This window comes from Petromyzon marinus, chromosome 19 (genome assembly GCF_048934315.1).
Source record: "Petromyzon marinus isolate PM22_M1 ecotype Great Lakes invasive population chromosome 19, UKy_Petmar_22M1.pri1.0, whole genome shotgun sequence".
Taxonomy (NCBI): Eukaryota; Metazoa; Chordata; class Hyperoartia; order Petromyzontiformes; family Petromyzontidae; genus Petromyzon; species Petromyzon marinus.
Genome location: NC_133685.1, coordinates 7,351,331 through 7,369,684, shown reverse-complemented (window position 1 = coordinate 7,369,684; position 18,354 = coordinate 7,351,331). Strand labels below are relative to the sequence as shown.

Genomic DNA, 18,354 nt, shown 5'->3' with positions numbered 1-18,354 from the left:
ATCGCACACGACGGGGTTTGATGGCCAGCACCACACCCGGCTGCCTTCGTCTCCCCAGTACTGAGGGGTTTACACGCTGCACCAGGTTTTAAGAAGGACTCTGAGATCTGGCTCTGCACCTCCCGAGTTCTCGATTGAACGTTGCATCCGACTCGCAAAATATGTTTCTCTAATAAATTGTCTTTGTTATTATTATATATTTTTTAGCCGAGTCGACCTTGTGGAGGCCCAGGACTGCTTCATATATGGCTGTGAACGGGAATTTAAATCAGGTCGCCAGTTTTGGAGCACAGTTCTTCAAACAACTGCACTACCGCTCCCCACAAATATAAGCAAAACAGAAAATGCACGGGTGCCTGCCTGGTCGTGTGGCGGACCAGGCACTGAAATTTGTCGCTCCATTCGGCCTCAGTTTCTGCTAGTCGCCGCTCGCAGTAACTCAGCTGGATCAATTAATTTGTGTTTTTTAATGAGAAAACCCTTCCTCGTGTGATGGGGTGAGCGACCACCAACTAGCGAGACTACCGGTTCTGTCCACTAGCTATCAAGTGTGAACGATGTAATATTTTAACTCATCTGGACAGATGATTGCGTGTGTGGGTGTGTTGGCATTGACATCACCTGCAGGCATAACTGTTCACCTACAGCTTCAAGGCAGTTATAGTTCTGGGTGCGGCCAGAGCATTAAACAAAACAAAAAATCTATATATTTTACCATATGAATCCGATGGCAAATTCCTTTCTCTCATTTGTCGTGCAAATTGATTTAACACATTTAATTATGACTCCATGGTTACATTATCAGTTCTTGCATGGCCTGGAATAAATAGACAGTAAGATACATCGAGAGGAGCGAACAGAATTTCAAACCCGACAGAAATTTTGCCAATAAGAAAAAAAACATTGAACATGATCAGGGGGCAACTCGCGACGACATCATCACGCCATGCGGTCACACCACACAACCACTTAAAAACGCAATGCGATAATTTCAGCACAAACACGCACACACACAAAAACAAAGACTTTGTTCGCAAGCATTTCGAGGGATACTCCCTTCCACTGTATAAAAGTGAAAAGTGTATATTCCAATAGAAACGAACAGCCGTGGTGCATGCTGGGGGGGCTTGGCGGGAGGGGATAGGTGCAAGGGGTACACTACACCCCCCTTCCTCCGGGGATGGACAGGGGTTTATTTCTGCTCTGCGGGAGTGATTGGTTGAGGAGTTCACTGGGTGCGTTTAAGTGATCTTTGCTTAAGTGCTCCTCCTCTCTTCCTTCTCCTACCCTTTTAATCCCATTGACACCCTCCCCCCTCCTCCCATCCCCTTTACGCCCTCTCACTTTAGCTCTCTTCCTCCCTTGTCTTCCTCTCCCCATATAAGTGTACATGCTCCTGCCTGCGGCCTCCACCGAAGCGAGGCAGCGAGCCCAATTTCCTCTGCCCGCGAGTTCTGTCCGTGGAGTTTCTGTGCCCCCTCCCCCATGTTGCTGTTTGTGTTATGTACCAGGCTCACGTAAGGACAAAAAAAAAAAGAACAGAGCAGCCATGCCGCAACCATCCCCATGCTACGTGACGCGGTGTCGTGAAGACTGCGCATGTGCCGCCGCCGCCGCCGGTGACACTCACTGGTGGCCTGGGAGCCGACGAGGGGCTCGCTCTCGCGGTGCACGTCGCGCCCGATGGCGTACACGCTGACCGTGTACTCCGTGCCGGCTTGCAGGCTCGCCAGCACGATGGAGGTACGCTCGGGCGGCACGCTGTCCTCCGCCACGTGGCCCAGCAACTGCGGGCCGTAGGCCACGCGGTAGCCCGACACGGGCGCGTTCGACGGCGTCCAGTAGACCGTGAAGGTCGAGTCCGTCACGTCCAAGAACTCCATGTCTGTCGGAGCGTCGATTTCTGCACGGGATTTAACGGAGACGATTGAATTAACAAAGACAAAGATCCCCCGTGTAGACTGGAGGCGCGAGTGCTGTTAGCGAGCGTGGCGTAAGAAGGGGTGATGTGGCCAGCAGCACACCCGGCCGTCTATTTCCCCAGTGTCAATGTTTACGCACCCCACCAGAGACTCATTTAAGACGGAGTCGACCTTACCAGCAATGACGTTAGCCTTGGCCGGCATTCGAACTTAAGACTGGAGGTTTGTAGCGCAGAGCACTAACGAACTACACTACCACTCCCCACTGACATCAAAGATAAAGATCTCCCATATAGCCTTAACAGACTGTTGGGTCAAGTGCTTTTAGTGAGCACCTATGAAGGCCAGCATGCCACGCGAGGGGGTGGGTTGGCCAACACCACGCCCGGCCATCTTTGTGTCCCTAGTGGCAATGTTTACACACCGCACCGGGGACTAATTTGAGGCAGAGTCGACCTTGGGGAAGCCATTGACCGGTTCAGATAATCTTCACTGGTGTTGGCCGTGAGCGGGAATCAAACTCGGGTCGCCGGGTCCGTAGCGCAGTGCGCTAACCGCTACACTACAGCTCCCCATTAGCGGAATAAGTAGATTTTGGAAGCCAATAATTACGATTAATAATATATATTTGGGTAAGGCCACATAATCTGGTCAAATTCCAGTCACAAGACTCTCCACCACACCACGTAGCCAGACATATTACGTTGTCACGTTACAAGCGTTTAAGGTGCCAATTATCGTTGACTTCATGGATTTTATTCTGAGTTCCTAGATTTCTAATTTCTAAACTTGGCTGTGAGAATTATTCTTTAACTTACCAGTGAGCTGGAAGAATAACAATTGCTGCGTTAAATGATTGTACGCCACGTGACAATTTAATGATTTGTCTTGTCGGGTGGTGGAGGACCTTACAATAAAAAAATGTCCAGGTGATTATATGGCCTAACCCAAATATCATTTTTTAATAGTAAGGTTGACAGCATTAATGCGTTAGCTCTGTCCAATTGTCCATAATGGGGGGGGGGGGACTATATAACCCTCATAAAAATAATCCGATATTACACGCACTTTTAGACAGTTGTTAAGTTGTTGCGGTTTGGGACTTAGATTGGTCGTAATTAAAAGTGGTGTACAAGTGGTGTACACATGTATGCATGTGTACGCACATGTATGCAAGTTTAACTTTTTTCGCTCCGTAACATTGCCAACTGTGTTAACCAGAGGTGCAGGGGAAGGACAAGAAAATAAACAAGTAGTTATTAAAGAAATTAGCTTTTCATCTATATTTAAAAGTGCATAGCTCCAATGGCTTTCGTTCTTTGATCAATGGTTAGCCAGGTGATAACGTGCAGGGGGAATGACCGCAGTACCTGTGCCCTGAGTTCCAGAGAGGCCCACGCTCTCGTGTCCTCGAATCACCGTGTGCACACTGACACCGTACACAGTGCCTGGCAGGAGACCTGGACACCGTAAAAAAGCATGACATGAGCACTCTGGTAGAAAGGTGAAAATACACGATTTTTTTTGGTACGGAAAAAAAAGTGTGGCAGTAAAACGTCCTTGTACATTTTTGGTGAATTGCAATAATTGGTATAACGAGCAGCACAGGGTTATTTTGTCATGGAATGGTAAAAAAAAATCCCTCGAGGCCCTTTTCAAATTGGCACTCACTCGTGTCGCAGATGTGGATAGAAATATACTTTCTGAAGGAATACAAAGGGGTTCTTAACCCTAACCCATTCCGATGACATACATCTATATCATATTTATCTCGATTTCGTTCCAATGGTGCACATGTAAAATAACTTTATCGGTACGTCTTCAGGTCAGAAGATGTACAGAGGCTCCCACAAGGCCATGTGGGAGGGCATGTGTACATGTAATGGCTGCCTTCACACCACGGTCACTCATCATTTCGAGTATATTATTTGTGCGCCTTTCCTGTTCCGATGACGTAGGTGTACGTCATAAGTTTTTCTTCCGATTCCGTTCCGATGACGTAAGTGTAGATCATCAAAACTGAACCGGAAGAAAACCTAAACTAAAATAACTTTATTGGCACCGAGGCTCCCACAAGGCCATGCGGGAGGGTGTGGCACAGTTTAGCACCAGCTATCGTAGAGTGCGGTGGTCATGTCACTCAGTTCTCTGCGGGGAGTACAATGTCTTTAAAAACAACGGCGCTACGGCCTCTCAATAAAATGAATGCCGAACCGCTTGCGCGTCTTGAGATTCAGCGGTGAACGGGACCACCCACCCACGCTGCAGCTTTACCTGTCAAAATAACCTCCAACTCATCGGGTGTGGTGCTGACTTCGGACAGCAAATCCTCGTGGCGCAGTGGCGAGTAGCGGATGAGAAAAGATTCCGTCGTGGAGATTGGAGGCGCACTCCAGCTCACACGGAAGCTGTCCAGCTCTACTTGCGTGAAACGCAGGTCTGTTGGCGGAGGCACAGCTGCAAAGACAAATGCACAGATCGGTGAAATTTTAAAGAGTTGCGAAACAAGCGGGGGCCCCGATTCCCCTCATTTCCTCCCCCTTTCGTGCGGTTCCGTCGCGACGGAATGGATTACCGCGGATTTTTCTGTACCCCCCTCCCCCCCCCCCCCCCGCCGTTGCCGGACTTTTTCAGCGTGCTGTTATCGGGCTCTCGTTTTGTCGAAATAAAAACAAAAATTTACGAAAAAGGTTACAAGGCAAGGAAAGAACACAATTAATACACCAGTGACAAGTTTCAGATAACATTACATTCATTTTGATCAGTGACAAAAAAAGTTAACAATGCTGCTTTGATGATGTGGAAGGGGGACCCCACAGTGAAATTAAGAACATGAAAGCTCAAATTCACGCAAAAGGGAGGTAGATTATTTTAATATAAAGTTATCAAGCAAGGGCACAAAGGCTCAGAATGGCTAGTAGTCAGCAACAGACATCACTACCGCTGTTGTAACAGATTCAGAGATAATACACATTTATTGAATTGAGCAACGTTATAAGAGCAGGGGAAAGGAGACAATGGGATGGATATAAAGCACCTTAGTCCAAGGCACTTTACAATTATAAAAGTGTACATTAGATGATAGTGGTTGAGATAAAGAGTGGGCTTATTAATAGTGGTGGTGTAGTTATGGGTGACAGGAGAACAGGTGGGAGTGGTTATGGAGCGGTTGGGGTAGTGATAGGGGTCAGGGTAGTTGTCGGGGTTGGGGTAGTTGTTGGGGTTGGGGTAGTGATAGTGGTAGGGATAGTGATAGGGGATGGGGTAGTGGTCGGGGTTGGGGTAGGCTTAGTCGTAGCTGGTGGGGGCAAGGAGTTGCAGTAGGATGTGCCCGGGATAAGAGATGGGGGTTTAATGGAGGAACAGAACCAGGTTGGTGAATATGCTTCTTCAGTGAAGATGAATGTGTTGTGCACTGTAGTGTGATGACTGAGTGGGTGAACCGAGTGGGTGAACGAGTTGTTGTGACCTGCAGTGTCGTGGTTGCATGCAATATGAATGAGACCAAACAATTAGTCTGGTAGATTCAGTGCTTAACATTGGTGGAGGAATCAACGAGTGACATTGCTTTGTTGCCCTTTGTCAATCCACTGCCGAATGAAGGCCTCATCACACCGTGTCGGTGGTGGGGTTGATTTTGAAAGGGATGGTCCCGGGAGCTGTTCAAATACTGCTCACCACTCATGTTTAAATACCACTCACCATGAATGTTAATCGTGGCGTGTCGTCGAACTCTGATCGCCGAATTAACATTAAAGTCCGCTAAATGCAGGTGCCACCGCTCCACCCAGTTTCCACTTCAGATAAAAAAAACCCCGAGGCCTTCTTTGCATTAACGCTCAGTCACAGTTGCCAAAGGCAGAGACGTACAGCGGTGAACGAGTCGTTACCTGTTGTGAGGGTAGTGGAAACAGCAGTGCTCTCTGCAACGCCCTTCACGGCCGTGATGGTGATGTTGTACTCCACGCCGGGGGTGAGGCTCTCCAAGGTGAGGGACGTCTGGTCAGGCCTCACGACTTCATCCAGGGCGTGGCCTCGCTGCCCGTGGAGGGGTGTCCCACGCACGCGGTACCCGGTCAGGCCTGGTGGGGGGGGGGGAGGGGGTGAGATACGGCAAGGAGAGAGAAATAATATCGGTGAACAAATGGCTCAAGGGGGCAATTGCTTTTACATGATTACAAAAAAATGCAGTTAAATTGTATCATGAAGCAATTATCGAACAGCAACAGTTGAATTTCAATTTCAATGAGTAATTCAGAAAAAAATAGTTTTGCATACTCAGGGCCACGATTAAAAAAAAACAGTTAACCATCAACGTTAAACCTCTTAAACAAGATGTGCCGACCCAATGAGAAGCGTATACGGGCAGTCCCCGAGATACGAATGTCTGACTTACGATTATCCTCACAAACAAACCGCCATGAGACGTTATTATTTTTAACCATGCAAATTGCAAACGTTCGGTCGTAACTTGCGAACCTGAACCGCCAAACTATTTTGTCCGGCGGAGCGATCCTCCGTGAGATGTAAAGAGTCCCAGTATCCCGCGTGATACACGACAGTTCAACTCAATGGAAGTGAAAACAAAACTATTTTTTTTCCTTTTCATGTTACTCTCTTTTGTTTTATGTTTAATTTACTATACATTATTTATTACAGTATTACATGCAAGTGCACAATATTTTTTCTTATTTATGAGTTCAACAATGCTTCCCTTTTTTGTTGAACCATAACACATTTCATCACCACTCACCGTATGTACAATTAAACATAAGTTCCGAGGTATCAACAAATCACAACCAAAATCATAAGTCACGGCCTGCCTGTATATTCATATATACATCTACACATCAGTTCCATACATACATAAGTTCGACACAGGATGTAGCTCATATCCCCGTTCAGCTTGATGTGGACTGGTTAGAGCGGCAGGTGCTACCTGGTATGGAGACTCTCTCCCATGTGATGGTCACTTCTCCGCTCTCGGAGCTTGAATCCACTTGCAGATCCTTTGGAGGGGTCACAGCTGGGCATGGGAAGAAAATAAATCGTCAAGGACCCATTATTTATTTCAATATTTTGTCTTCCTAACTTAGGACTTTCAAAAGCATCATGCATTAGGATCCATAAGAGGTTTTTTTGGGTTAGATCGCGTAAATATATAAATGTGTCGTTAAAACCCGCCACCACCCAACACAGCCAACTCGTAAGGGTTGTCACGTAAACAGAACGTGGCCAATTCGTCACTAGTACAGCACACCGGTGTGTTGGAGAGCCAAGCCACAACATTTACAAACCGAGTACGACGTTTCGCCAGTAATTACAACCAGCTTCATCAGGCGACAGACAGATTTGTGGAGAAGTCTAACTGTTTCGTTCCTTATATAGAGGCGTAGATGTGGTGACCACGCGTGCCAACAAGGACACTCAATTGATATCGATGTTGAAGTTCTGTACAAAACTAGCGACTACTGGCTAAGACTAATTATATAACCTATCGGAATTGAAAGAAAGAAAAATAATCTGTAGGGAGCTCACCGGTGCTGTGCGTGTGGTGGGTGGGCTGGCTCTCTCCGTCTCCCGCCAGCGTGGTGACGCCAAAGTCGTACTGCACGCCGGGCTGCAGCCCCGAGAAGGTGTAGACGCCCGTATGGGGCCCCACCGTGTCCTCCGAGAGGGCCTGGGACTCGCCGGGCAGCGAGATGGACACGCGGTAGCCCGTGATGCCGTCGCGGCGCAGCGGGGTCCAGCGCAGCACGATGGACGTGTCGATCGCTTCGTCGGCGTGCACGTCCTTGGGTTTTGGGATGTCTGGCGGGTCGAAACAAAAAAGGGAGTTGGGGAAAAAAAAAAAAAACATCACGTGCGTTAGAGTGCACGCATAGTTACAGAATAATAATAGCTCTCCGTCTTGGGCCACCCGCCACGTCTACCGCTGCCGCCACGGCTACCGTTGCTGTGAAGTTCGCTCAACCGATTCCTCCACCCATGTTGAGGACCCGGTCAAAACTTGTAATGGATGAGACAGAGAGAGAGAATGCGATGGAGTTTGACTAGAGCAAGATGGCGAGAGCTTTGGAAGAGGGGAGATGCAATGCAACTGCAACGTCGAGAGAAGCGCCGTGACCTGCAGTGCGGTGGTTGAACACAGCATGAGATGAGAGACCAAAATGGCCAGTCGGGTGGATTGGGTCCTCAGCATGGGCGGAGGAATCAAGCAACGAAGTTGACGCGGACATTACGCATGGTAGTAGCAACAGAAGAGTGATAAGGAGGTGTGCGTGCGCCCCTACTCCGATGCTCATACGTTTGTGCTCCCCGCCGCCTTAACAAACCCACACAGGCCAGGATGGGTGAACCATGGTTCAACAATCCGCATCACCTGTATGGCACGGGGAGAGCCTCATCCAGCAGTGCATTGACTATGGGGCTAAACATGTTCTACAGTTATCACACACCGACGACCCCATCATTGTGTCACACGACATTGATCTGCCAAGAAAATTACGGTGCTCAATCAACCGCTTCAGAAGAGCAACTGGTCGCTCTTCACAAGTGGAGAATTAAAGACAACCTACGGTGTGACTGCAAAACACCACCCGAACCAGGCAATGGAACCCATATCTCAAATAACTGCATCCTACGCCAGCTCTCCGGCGGACTGAGCAGTATTAGTCACGCAACTCTCGAAGCTATAGCATAGCTCACAGACTTAAACTTGTACGTGTGATTTCCACATACTTGCCATACGCTAGAGAGAGAGATAGTTATCACACAATGCTCCTTTTGATGATGCCTTGCAAAAAAAGTATCGATTTGGTGTTAGAACATCTTAACCACCTGTTTTATTCCAAGAAAGGGTAAAATCTATTCTTACGTTTCATCATTTTTGATACCGCCAAAAAGGTCCTATAGATATAAATGCCCCTTTTTGTTTACAAAATCGTAGCTTCACCATTGGGGAAAAAAGCGAGTCTGGCAGAGGAACAATGATGAGTCTACGTTTCCCCGGTGCCCCTTGGCTAAACGAACGAAGTTGCAAGCGGTGCAAAGTTTGAAGAATAGGTTTTACCCTTTATGGCATTAAAACAGGTGGTTAAGATGTTCCACCACCAAGTACGTGTGGTTAATGCAGACTTGATCCTTGAAAAAGGTATCTATTTGGCATTTGAACATCTAAGTCAAGATCTTAACACCTGTTTTATTGCCAGAAAGAGTAAGAGTAAAACCATTTCTTATTTTTCACCATACTTTGATACTGACAAAAAGGTCCCATGATACGGTGTGAAGTTTTGTTAACGCGCAAAGCTCCCGAACCTGTGGTGATCGTTGTTGACACCGGAGGACTCTCCTGGTCATCTACGACGGCCGTGATGGTGATGTTGTACTCCACGCCGGGGGTGAGGCTCTCCAAGGTGAGGGACGTCTGGTCAGGCCTCACGACTTCATCCAGGGCGTGGCCGCGCTGCCCGTGGAGGGGTGTCCCACGCACGCGGTACCCGGTCAGGCCTGGAGAAGTAAACATTCAGGGTATCAGCGAGTTTCACTCTCTTTTTTTTAAAAGACGTTTTTGCTTTGTTCAGAAGCCAGCTTTCGGGAGGTGTTGGTGGCGGTTGTACTGCGTATAACTGGGTGGTGACAATATCAGCAAAAACAGGTAAATTAATTCATAATTATTTTAGGATCTTGCACTACAACATTGTTCTACTTTCTCTTTGAGATAGGCACATTCAAACTTTGTAACTGCTGGTAAAGTATATTTACTGTGAGCTTGAAACTGGACTTTTCTACATATATAAACCATCAGTTAGCAAAATTGTGAAACTAATATGAGACAAGATACCTGTGAAATTATCCCACATGAAAGTGATGTGACATATAGAAACATCGTTTAAAAAGGTGACAAATGAACATCAGTAAAACCTTACCGGACCATAAAAATACAATTCAACTTAAAATTAGCAATGAAAAAGGGTTATTCCAAAAAGTTTAAAAATATGTTTTACAAACATTAATTCAAAATATTGAGCATGTTTGCTGTAGAATATAGATGTCAGATCATCCTTTTAATATATCTGCTTTATTATATTGCTATCTACATTCTCCACAACAATGCTAGCGATTATTTTGAGTTACGTATCGGAAAAGAGGGCCTTCCCCCCCTCCTGCCGATACGATCGGCAGTTCACCAGCATTGATTCAAGCGAGGCCGACTCAGCTGATGAGACACTGAATGTCGAAACCGGTCCAGAGTTTGCTTGCCGTCAATTAATGCTGCTGAAATTATGTACTCCCAGAAGGCAGTGCGGCCGATGGGTTGTGTAAGAAATTAATAATCCATAAGGACACTGCTTATGGATTATTTATTATTGTTGTTTAAAAAAAAGAAAAGGATTTTTTAGACGTAAGAGGGAAACTATTCTAGTACATTGGTAGCTAGTGCTGCTTATAACTGGATAAAATCCAAAAAGCAAAACATTCTCAGAGTTTTGTCACATCTCGCCTTAGAACCTTTCCCCATTTCATCTTTGTAATAGTCTTAACCTATTTTTGTAAAAAAAATATTTTCATTTAAGATTTTTACATATGTAGCATAGACTCAAGAATGTGTTTAAAATCATCCATTGATAGCGTTTGGCATGTGCCAGCACAGCTATGTTTTTTAATGACCACGTAAAATAACAGAGATGTTGTAATAATGTAGTGCCTGAGTGATGCTGTGGCGATACAGTACGATCTTGGTTGGAAGGTTGGATGTCCCAAATCCTTGTTGAGGGTTCTCTTAGCCAATCATCTCACCACAATCAAAACGCATACAGTAGTCCCTCTGCTAATGCTATTAATCCGTTCCATGAAAACGACTGTAAACCGAAATAACTGTTTATCGAATTCACTTACAAGTTTAAAAAGTAAAAAGCACTTGAGACTGCAAGAGAGAACGTAATGTAAACAAAGCCAGTCGAGGCCTAAACGCTCATGGATGGGTGTCGCTGATTGGCCAAGGGCATGGTTCGGCCCCACTTACGAGCGCTCGGATTGGCCAAAATTGGCGCCCACGTGGATAACAAACAAATCGTTAGTCAGAATGTTAACGTTAATTGAAACCATGGGGTCACTATGGGAGGCGAAACGTTAACCGAAAACCGTGAACTGATGTCACCTGTTAACCGAAGGACTACTGTACCATTTTGTGCAAAATAAAAAGTGGCTCTCCCATGGAGAGACCACTCCCTGCCAGAGGAATGAGGAATTCCCACCAATAGCAAAGGCTCGCCAACATATACCAGCATCGACTACTCTTATTTGCACACGGAAATATTTCAAAAGGCTTTACCTGGTATCGTCACTCTGTTCCATGTGATAGTGACTTCTCCAGTCCCCGATCCAGTGTCCACTTCAAAATCCTTTGGTGGATTTATAGCTTAACGTGAAAAACAAAGCAAGACAAGACGTGTTTAAAAATCACACACCACCAACAACAACAACAGATGCCATTCGCCACTCAGTAGTGAAGATGTCACCACGGCGCTTGTGTAAGCCACGTGTACTCTGAGGTCACGTGGCATGTCGAAGGATCGTTGCTGGCAGGAGGTCATGGAACCGATCCAGGTGCCATTTGGTGACAAAACTCTGTTGTCAAGAACAACACTAAGATGATGGAAAGATGCCTGCTGAGAATCTGCTGCATCTTCTGGCCAAACAAAATCCACAACATCGAACTGTACAAGAAGACCGGTTGTCCTATCACATGAGACATCAAGAGATGACAACTCAGACATGTACTCAGAATGGACCAGGACCGTACACCAAAAATTGGCAAAAGATGGACATCACCGGGAAAAAGGAAACCTGCGAGACCCAAGACCACCTGGCGCAAGACCGTGAAGGATGAGCTGGCAGCAGCGATGAACCCCTCTTGGGGCGGGGCTCAACATGTTGCCAAGGACAGGAAGAGGTGGAGGGAACTAAATGCGGCCTTATGGAGGATGAAGAGGATAAACTAACACACAAAACTCTACAGGTACAACACGTAGCCCAAAACCATTTGAAGTATGGATCCAAATGCGAGTAGCTGCTCAAACATGAAGTTGGAATCGTCATCATCGTCATGTAAAACCAAGTCAAAGCCCAATGAAAACACAATTAACTTGTTCAAGAAAGTGGGTGGCAAAGCAACAGAGTAAACATGGAAAAAGATCTGTCGTATATGTCATATAACTCCAGCTCAAAACCAAAGATGCAAGAGCCATGAACAAAACAACATTGTAAAGTTGAAATATACAACTTAATTTTCATTAGGGAACGTTTTAATTATATTACAAGGTATAGTTCAAAAACACAACGACAAAATGAATCCACATTGTCCGTGAGAGAGTGAATTAAAGAACAGTTGTTAGGCATAAAGAAAGTGAAGTTATTCCACGTGCAAGACATGTCAGGGCAAAGAGGAAGATTTTCTAAAAACAGCCCAGACTCTGGGAATTTACCACAAAAACACTGAGACCTGTCTGAAAAATTAATGTGGAATTGATAAACCCGAAAGACTTCATAAGTGTCTTAAAGATACATTTATACCAGTGCACAGACCTCTCATCACAACGGGAAGCTAGCCCCCAGGCGAATTTCTGAGGTCACACGGATGGAGAGAGTGGTTCTCTCATAAAAAATTAAGTGCAAAACTGAACAGAGAACCATGGCCAGAGGAAATTACAACTGCACTGTGTGCCCAAGTGTCAGACTCGTGTCAGACCATCCTCACCGGTGCTCTGCGTGTGGTGGGTGGGCTGGCTCTCTCCATCTCCCGCCAGCGTGGTGACTCCCACGTTGTACCTCACGCCGGGCTGCAGCCCCGAGAAGGTGTAGACGCCCGTATGGGGCCCCACCGTTTCCTCGGAGAGGGCCTGGGACTCGCCGGGCAGCGAGATGGACACGCGGTAGCCCGTGATGCCGTCGCGGTGCAGCGGGGTCCAGCGCAGCACGATGGACGTTTCGCTCGTGTCCTCGGTCTGCACGTCCTGGGGTTTGGGGACGTCTGCGGAGAGCAAGGGGTGGCAGCGCTCGTGAATCCCGAGTGACCATCGTCAGAAGTGCCATCGTTTATGCCGCGTACAAAAACTGGCAATGGATGGAGAGCAACAGGAAAATAAAAAAAGTGTGTTGTTTGGAAAAATGGAAGGAACCCAAAGCAGAGGAAGATCTCACAGAGAATGGCTTAAAATTGACATCATAAGAGATTGGTGCAAGAAAGATGTGGCACTACTTGAGCATATTTTCACAAGACAGAGGAAAGTGGAAACCAATGACAAAATGTGCAGTGGACACCTACGGGCTATCTGCCCATGGATCGTGATGATGATAATAAAACATTAGTACAGATTGGGTCACTTAATGTATCTCAACATTTATTGATGTGACTTGAGGTTCGAATTGTGTCATGCAACCGGAGGGGGGGAGGGGGGGGTGAAAGGTAGACTTCATTAAATACAAAACTAAAATAAAAATCAAATCGCATTCATCAACAACACTGCCTTAAAATAAAAAAAATATATAAAACTGGTGACAATGGCCATTCTTCACAGCAGATCACATGTTTTAGCAAATGGGCATCATGGTGGCGAGATATTAACTATCTTGCCTTGTATACAGGAGCTCGTGGGGTTTGATCCCAACCCTGACACCTGTATATTTGGAGTTTGCATGTTTACCCCGTGGTCATTTTTTCTATTTGGTTCCTCCGGTTTATCCCTCCACAAATCAAATCGCATTCATCAACAAAAAAAAATATTTATAAAACTGGTGACAATGGCCATTCTTCACAGCAGATCACATGTTTTAGCAAATGGGCATCATGGTGGCGAGATATTAACTATCTTGCCTTGTATACAGGAGGTCGTGGGGTTTGATCCCAACCCTGACACCTGTATATTTGGAGTTTGCATGTTTACCCCGTGGTCATTTTTTCTATTTGGTTCCTCCGGTTTATCCCTCCACATTTAAAATATGCGTTTAGAGTATTTCACTGCTATCAATTTGCACGCGATAAGCCACTTAGTTGAGCTATCATTTTGTGGCCAGGTTGCTTTTTAAAAAGAGCAATACAGCTCAGTGGGCCTTACCCGGTAATAGAAAAAAAAGTTTTAGTTTTATAGTTTTTAATAGTGCTTGTGCACCACAGCGTCGCCAACATTTCTATTCTATTGTAGTCTATTAAAGGCATTTAATTTCTAAACATACATTCCCGCACGCTATGACACAAAAAACACGGCGATCAAGGGCATGTTCGTCCACTACATTTGCTCAATAATAATAATGAAACAATAAAAAAACCATAGCAAATACCTGCGGTAAGAGTTGTGGAAAAGGGATTGCTCTCCAAGTCGTCCTTGACGGAGGCGATGGTGATGTTGTACTGTACTCCGGGCGTGAGGCTGTCCAGCGTGAGCGACGTCTGGTCGTACCTCACCAGCTCGTCCAGCCAGTTGCCCTGCTGCCCGTTGAGCGGCACTCCACGCACGCGGTACCCCGTGAGGCCTGGAGAGACAAAAAATATTGGGGGAAGGCGCGTGTGGGATATTTTCTTTGCTAGTATAGAATTGATGACACGACAAGAATAGGTTTTTACCTCCTTTCTGGCAATAAAACAGGTGAAACACTGGCAAAAAAAGGTCACCATAGATATAACTGCTCAACCCGAGTTGTAAATGCTCTGATAGTGGCAGTGTGTTTGCACTGTTTGCCTTTTGGCGTTCTTTGGCCTGACACTGGTGAGACTAGGCCATAAAGAATGCTGTCTCTAGTGTAGGCCAATCAGTTTCAAAGACGATGCAGATATCGGAGCACGTTTATTTGCATATTTTACCACAAGTGTGTGGTTAATGCAGACTTTATTCCTTGCAAAAGGTATCTGGTGTTTGAACATTTTAACACCTGCTCTTTTATTTCCAGAAAAATGGTAAAACCTATTGTTATTGTTTCATCGATTGGAAAGATGTGCACCGGTTGTACTACACGTAACTCGGGAGGACACAAGCGGTCTCTCGCTAAGGGTACTACTATCAGTATATCCCACTTTGAAGACAGAATGTACTTGCGAAGATGTGCTTAATTCGATCGATAAGAAAGTTTGATTTAAATAAAAGCACAGCCTTACGTTGGTTTACATTTTAATATAATTCCATCAATTTCAGATGTACATAAGTTGCAAAAGTTGGGGATTTCATCAAAGACATGACCATTTGGATAATCATTGGACAGCTACATATTCCAAAGGATGCGCACACATGACATGGCCTAGCAGTAGCACATTCGGTACTTGTTGCAGAGGATCACCGTTCAAACGAGGCGGGCCGTCTTGGTTAATACAGTGGATCCATTAACCAAGGACATATGCGCCACCTACATCGCAGTGAAAGTTAAAGATCACGTGGCGTTGTTGAAATAGAATAGGCGTATGGTGTGCGCTGTATCATGGTCCAAATTTGTCAAATTCGAAATATTACCTGAAAATTCCTCCATCAGGAAACCAAAGGCACCCACCGTCCATTACCAGCAGACTAACGCCCACTTGCAGGTCAGGTTCTGTACTAAGTAACGTTTTGCCGCATGGGAACAGCTGCCGATGGGGGAGCCCCTTTTCAAACGTCTCGGACGAGGCGCGAGTCGTTTAATCGCATGCACAGCACTCAAAAAGGCGCCCGGACGTGAATGGCAGATAAGTATTTATTTATTAAAACTCACCTGGCGATGAAACTCTCTGCCACGTAATGGTGAGTTCACCGGTTTCATCGTTTGATTCCACCTTCACATCCCTGGGAGGGCCCAGCTCTGTTGACAGACGCACACGTTCGTGGGTGAAGGCGCAAGAGCATTTTTGCCCGTGTGCTCCGCGGCACGCATCCCGATAAAAGCATAGCAGCGTTTTGGCGTCTTTACAATGAGCGGTAAGCGTGGAGCCCTGGAACTGGTTGTCGACGATCCCGATGGCTGTATGACCTCATCTCGCGTGAGCTCAAGGAAGGTGTTTCTTTTGGCCTACCCTTCCCACACTGGCCAGACGTCTTTAAAAGTTGTGGAGGTATCCACACTTTACCCCGCCTCACGTGATATCCCCCCCCCCCTCCATTTACACCACTGGGTAGTCAAGAGATGAGAGGGGGGATTTAAGGAGATGGGGGTCATTGTTTTGATAGCCACACCGGGAGATCGAAACAAAGCGGTGACCTCTGGAGTGCATTTCCAGTTACACCACCGCACCAGCATCCATTCACATCCACGTACGTGACTTTACCGAAAGAATTAGAGTGCATTGATTCCTGCAGTCACGAAAGCTTCAAATCAAGATTGATATTAAACAAATAAAGTAATAATAATAATTTACACTCCTCGAGCGCCTTTAACCTGGAGGTCACAAGGCGCTGTACAAAACAAAGACAAACAAAGGCAAAGATTTCCCCGTGAAGCCTGAACAGTCTGTTGCGGCAAGTGCTGTTCGCGAGCACCTATGAGGGCCGGAACAGCACACGAGGGGGTGGGTGGCCAACGCCACGCCCGGTCGCCTTCGTCTCCCCAGTGGTGATGTTGACACACCACGCTAGGTACTCATTTGAGGGCGAGTCGACCTAGGGGAGGCCCATGACCGGTTCAGATAACTGTCAATGGTGGGTTCGTAACACAGTGAGCTAACCACTACCGTACCACTCCCCTGCACAAAACAACAACCCACATTCGCCACGAAGTGGCGGTGACGTCACCACGACGCTTGTGTCAGGCTATGTGCGACACTTCACATGCACAAAACACACACACAGGCTTACACGAATAAATCTAACCCAAAAAAACATGTGGGGTGGTGGGGGGGGGTGTTAGCAGACTGAGCGTCCAGCGGCAGTGAATTACATAGCCCGGGGCCACGTGAGGAGAGGCCAGGTGGTCACCCATCATCGTCGACGTCGTACAGAGACGCGACCTCGGTACACGCACAACGGATCAGACTCGGAAGGGCGAAAGTCCTCTTGTTGGAAACATATATGGGTAAAGGAGGTCCTGTATATGTGCAATGTAATACAGCAATCCCCGACCAACAGCTGGGGTGGCGAGATGTTAACTACCTCGCCTGGTATAGAGGAATTTGCGGGTTTGATCCCGACCCTGACGCCTGCTGTATATTTTGAGTGTGAATGTTCTCCCCGTGGTCGAGTGGATTTTTCTATGGGTCCTCCGGTTTTACCATCTGCATTTATAAACATGCGTTTAGAGTATTTTTCTGCTGTACATTTCCACATAAGCCACTTCATTGATTTATCGCTTGTGGCCAGGTTGCTTCTATAAAAGAGCTATATAGCTCAGTGGGCTTTACCTGGTAAAAAAAAAACAATTATTTAGTTTAGTTCAACCGCATTTTTCGCTTCCACGGTTTGCCAATTTCCTCACTGCGGTATGGAGTTTTGCGTCTCCGCAGTTTAGCACGGCAACCGGTACTTGTAATCTTAAATCACCCCGCATCGATGTTCTCTCCATGCATCGTCTACCTCCCATCTCCCACCACAGCTCTCTTCCCACCACCACCAGGTGCAGGGTGGGCAAAGCCCCTCCTCCTCTTCCTTCTAACAACCACCTCCCACATTACCTCATCAAAGTCATCAACATGGACTTCAACCCTCAGTCTTAAAAGTTAAATAACATTATTTTATTGTTTTTTAACCTGTTATTTGAACATTTATTGTTTAATATTAATGTTGGCGTCTATTTTATTTGTGTTTGGTGACAGAACGGGCAACATAGTTAGGCTTTGACGAGTGTGACCACTGCGGACACGGTTGCCCTAACCCTCCATTTCCCACAAGGCCTTCGTATAGCCAACCACGGCAGTTTTCAGGATGTTGTACGTGCATTACAGAACCGTTACACGACCATTGCAATTATATAAAAAAAATTCCCCATTGGTGCGTTTTCCCCATCTGTTAAACATTGAAAATCCCACTTGAGTGTCCAAAATCACCAGTGGTGTGCGAGCGCCGTGCAGGTTCACTCTCCCCGTCCTCCACCAAGGTGGAGACCCCGATATCATAAATCACGCCGGGCCGGAGGCCTTCGACGGCGTAGACCCCCGTGCGAGGCCCCACGACGTCCTCAAGGAGGGGCGAGGAGTCGCCCGGCAGAGACACCGTCACGCGATAGCCCGTGATGCCAGGCAGGGACAGCGGGCTCCAGCGCAGCACCAGAGAGGTGTCGCTCACGTTGGCGAAGCTGAGATCGAACGGCTCAGGCAGGTCTACGGCCAGCCAGCCGGCCGCAGCAGCAAGCAAAGCGAAAATCAGGATAAGCAAGCGCAGATTAAATGCAGCCGAGTTAGACGAGCGCAGAACAGCAACATTATTTCCAAGCGCAAAGCCGATGGCGACAATTAACAAACGTGCATCATTTGATTTTTGAT

General features: G+C 46.6%; 1 protein-coding gene across 6 annotated transcripts in view; it reads right to left on the bottom strand.

Annotated features, from left to right (window-relative positions):
- LOC116943884 (tenascin-X-like) overlaps positions 1-18,354 on the bottom strand; it is a 156,527-nt gene that overhangs the window by 25,356 nt on the left and 112,817 nt on the right. For 5 of the 6 annotated variants that reach the window (XM_032957190.2, XM_032957195.2, XM_032957191.2 and 2 more), the window contains 12 exons: positions 17,920-18,192; positions 15,660-15,746; positions 14,262-14,453; positions 12,682-12,954; positions 11,257-11,343; positions 9,240-9,431; positions 7,461-7,733; positions 6,862-6,948; positions 5,813-6,004; positions 4,197-4,379; positions 3,293-3,382; positions 1,631-1,903 (listed from right to left, as the gene is read on the bottom strand). In XM_032957190.2, the coding sequence (XP_032813081.2) occupies positions 1,631-1,903; positions 3,293-3,382; positions 4,197-4,379; positions 5,813-6,004; positions 6,862-6,948; positions 7,461-7,733; positions 9,240-9,431; positions 11,257-11,343; positions 12,682-12,954; positions 14,262-14,453; positions 15,660-15,746; positions 17,920-18,192 (2,202 nt within the window). The remainder of the gene's footprint in view (positions 1-1,630; positions 1,904-3,292; positions 3,383-4,196; positions 4,380-5,812; positions 6,005-6,861; positions 6,949-7,460; positions 7,734-9,239; positions 9,432-11,256; positions 11,344-12,681; positions 12,955-14,261; positions 14,454-15,659; positions 15,747-17,919; positions 18,193-18,354) is intronic. The other variant, XM_032957192.2, reaches the window with a different exon arrangement.